The 3,077-nt window shown below is 31.1% G+C and overlaps 1 protein-coding gene across 1 annotated transcript; it reads right to left on the bottom strand.

The window, feature by feature from the left end:
- Positions 1-513: 513 nt before the first annotated feature.
- Positions 514-1,295, bottom strand: LOC147386139 (17.3 kDa class I heat shock protein-like). The gene has a single exon (XM_086423425.1). The coding sequence runs from the start codon at positions 1,081-1,083 to the stop codon at positions 610-612; it is 474 nt and encodes a 157-aa protein (XP_086279551.1). The 5' UTR covers positions 1,084-1,295; the 3' UTR covers positions 514-609.
- Positions 1,296-3,077: the final 1,782 nt, after the last annotated feature.

Below are 3,077 nucleotides of genomic sequence, written 5' to 3'. Positions count from 1 at the left end.
TAACCTTGTCATTTATTGAAAATGATTTGCATATTAAAAAAAGAGAAAAATGAATATTAAATAAATTTTAATTTTAAATAATTAATTAACATTATTTATATTAATATATTTTAATATTAAAAAGGCCTCTTCAGATATTGTTTTGCCTTAGTTCTCAACTTGTATTGAGCTGACCCTGTTTGAGCATGACACCTTCTGGTGAATATATGAGGAATTCGAAATTCAATTTCTTATTAACATTTGAAGTATCTTAAAGGATCTCATTGTATAACTTGTATTGACCCATGAATTCCAAATAATTGGATTGGGGCAACCTTTTGTAAGAAATTTCTGGGATTGGCTGTGATTTGAGGGATTCACTAATAATGGGTCTACGAAATAATGCACTTACACCAAAACAAAATTGCTCCAATCCGGTAAAATTTAGCAAAGAAGAAGAAGTTAAGCTAAGCATCATCTCTCTCTCTCTCTCTCTCTCTCTCGCTCTCTCTCTTAAGACTGGATAAGCAAAAGTAGAAAATACTTTTAATTTATTTAATCACCACAAAAGCAGTAAGACCCTTACACAGAGACCATCCTAACACATTCACTTCCTCATATAATATTCAATTAGCCAGAGATCTCAATGGCCTTGACATCAGGTTTCTTCATTACCTCCTCCTTGGGAACAGTAACAGTGAGAACTCCATTCTCCATAGATGCCTTCACTTGATCCACCTTCGCATTCTCTGGTAATCTGAATCGTCGGATGAATTTCCCACTACTACGTTCCACACGATGCCACTTGTCATTTTTCTCTTCATGTTCCTTGCTCCTCTCTCCACTTATCTGTAGAACTCTTCCTTCTTCAACTTCTACCTTCACTTCTTCCTTCTTAATCCCAGGAAGATCTGCCTTAAACACATGAGCTTCGGGTGTCTCCTTCCAATCGATGCGAGTGTTGGCGATTTGTGATGTCTCGTTGGATGAATGAGGACTAGAGGTAGAGAGGGTGAAGGGGAAATCCTGGAATGGATCCCAAACGTCTATAGAGAATGGATCGTTGCTTCTCCTTCCGCCAAAGACGCTTGGAATGATCGACATATTTGGATTTTTGCTGAAATCGATATTGAAGATGAGAGAGATGTAAATCGAAAATTGGTTGCTTTTGGCAAAACTTTTCAGAAAGATTGAATCTGTAGTCGAGTACCTAACGCAAGAATGGATCTGTTATCTATAGAAAAGGAAAGAGGATTCGAGAACTTATCTCGATCCTTCCCTGCTTTTTCAGTTCTAGCTGTTAACAAATAAACGAAACTTCTACGACCTCCGCGACTCTCTGCAGACTCAATCTATTCCCTTGAGCCGTGTGCCTTTATGGCCCAGCAAGTTCGATGTGCTTTTATTATTTATTTAAAAAAAGAGGTTAATAATTTTTTTAAATGAAAAACACTTTTCTTACTAATTTAGTAAGATTTTAAGGTGCTGTTTGTTAAATTAAATAAATAAATGTTGAATGATTATAATTATTGAAATTATATAAGCGTTAAATTTAAGTGCTGAAATTGTTGTATGTTTATCGATCTGAATTGTGCTGAACTGATTCAAATTAAACGTTGAAATTACATAAATTTGTTTGTTACTTAATGCTGAAAACTGGTAAATTGACTATATTATCATTTTCAATAGTTGTATGTTTAAGAAAAAATTATTAATAAAATCTAAAAATAAAAATTATTTATTAAAAAAATATTAAATTTAATGAAATTCGTTTTGAGAACCTCGCCGAACAAATTCTCTCTCATCCACATTATTTAAAAAGTAAATTTTAAATTTTTTTAAATTCAAATTAAAAAATAATATTAATTCAAATTAAAGAGAGAGTATTAAATATAAATATTTCATTAAATATTAAATATTAAATATTCCAAAAAAAAATTAAAAAAGGAAAGAGAAAATTTTTCTCTCTTTAATTTGAATTAATATTATTTTTTAATTTAAATTAATATTATTTAATTTGAATTAATATTATTTTTTAATTTGAAATAATATTATTTAAATACGTAGATGAGAGAGAAAATAGGAAAGAGATAAATTGGTGTGGGGTGCTTATATCATTATCCATAGGACATAAGAGGTAATATCATTTCAAGTATAAGGACATACTTGTTCGTGTTGAAAAAGATCGGTGCTTACCACTTCAGCAAAAAAATTAAGTGATCCAACTTCAGTTAATGTTTTTCACTTATTTTTCAACAATAAGTGCTAAAAATGTGGATTGAAAAAAGGTGTTGATTGCTGAAGCTGAATTGCATTCAGCATTAAGTACTGAAATCAGTGTTAAACAAACACCCCCCTAAGTCTTACAAAGTTACTACATCCACCATTGCAGCCCTTTAGATTTCATGAAAAAAATTCAGATCCAATTTTTCTTTTAAGCTTCATCCGAGGTTATGGAACTAAATGGCTATCAAACTTCCACAGAACGCCTAAATTTACAATTAAAATTCAACGAAAAAAATTTAATTTTTTTTGCTCTTTTCAAAATTCATACAATTTTTTCCTCTACAATCATGTGGCATTGGACCATCATTTTGGATGCCACAAAGCAAGGGTGAAGCCAATATTTTTAGTTAGTCGAGCCTAAGAGCTAACAATGGTCGTTTGATAAACTCGATTTCTTCTATGTTGTTGTTAGATTCGTCATTGCAAACGGTAGTTGGCAAATTAATTTCCATAAGAGTAATTGAAGATTCCTACTGATATCATTTTAAGCCCATCATCTTCAATGTCTTATAAAATCCCTTATATTTCTACTTAAAAAGAAAATAATTTGTGTTTCTCTAAAAATCTAATCTTGTTCTTGATGTTTGAAGGTTAAAGAGGAAAGACATTGAAGGCCAAAAATGAAGGTAAAAACCTTACACTAAAGTCGAAGATAATTGATTTTGGGATATAATTAATCAAGGGCTTTTGAGTAGAGGTTGAAGATGATGTTAAGTATAACCATATTCAATATCTTCTAGAAATCCCTAATCTTTCTACCAATAGGAATTCCTGAATTTCTCTAGAAATCCTCTCTCATTCTTGATGTTTGA

This window comes from Akebia trifoliata, chromosome 14 (genome assembly GCF_017979445.1).
Source record: "Akebia trifoliata isolate Shusen 1 chromosome 14, ASM1797944v1, whole genome shotgun sequence".
In the NCBI taxonomy this organism is placed as follows: Eukaryota; Viridiplantae; Streptophyta; class Magnoliopsida; order Ranunculales; family Lardizabalaceae; genus Akebia; species Akebia trifoliata.
Note: the sequence above shows the minus strand (reverse complement) of the source record. Positions and strands in the feature narration are given on the sequence as shown.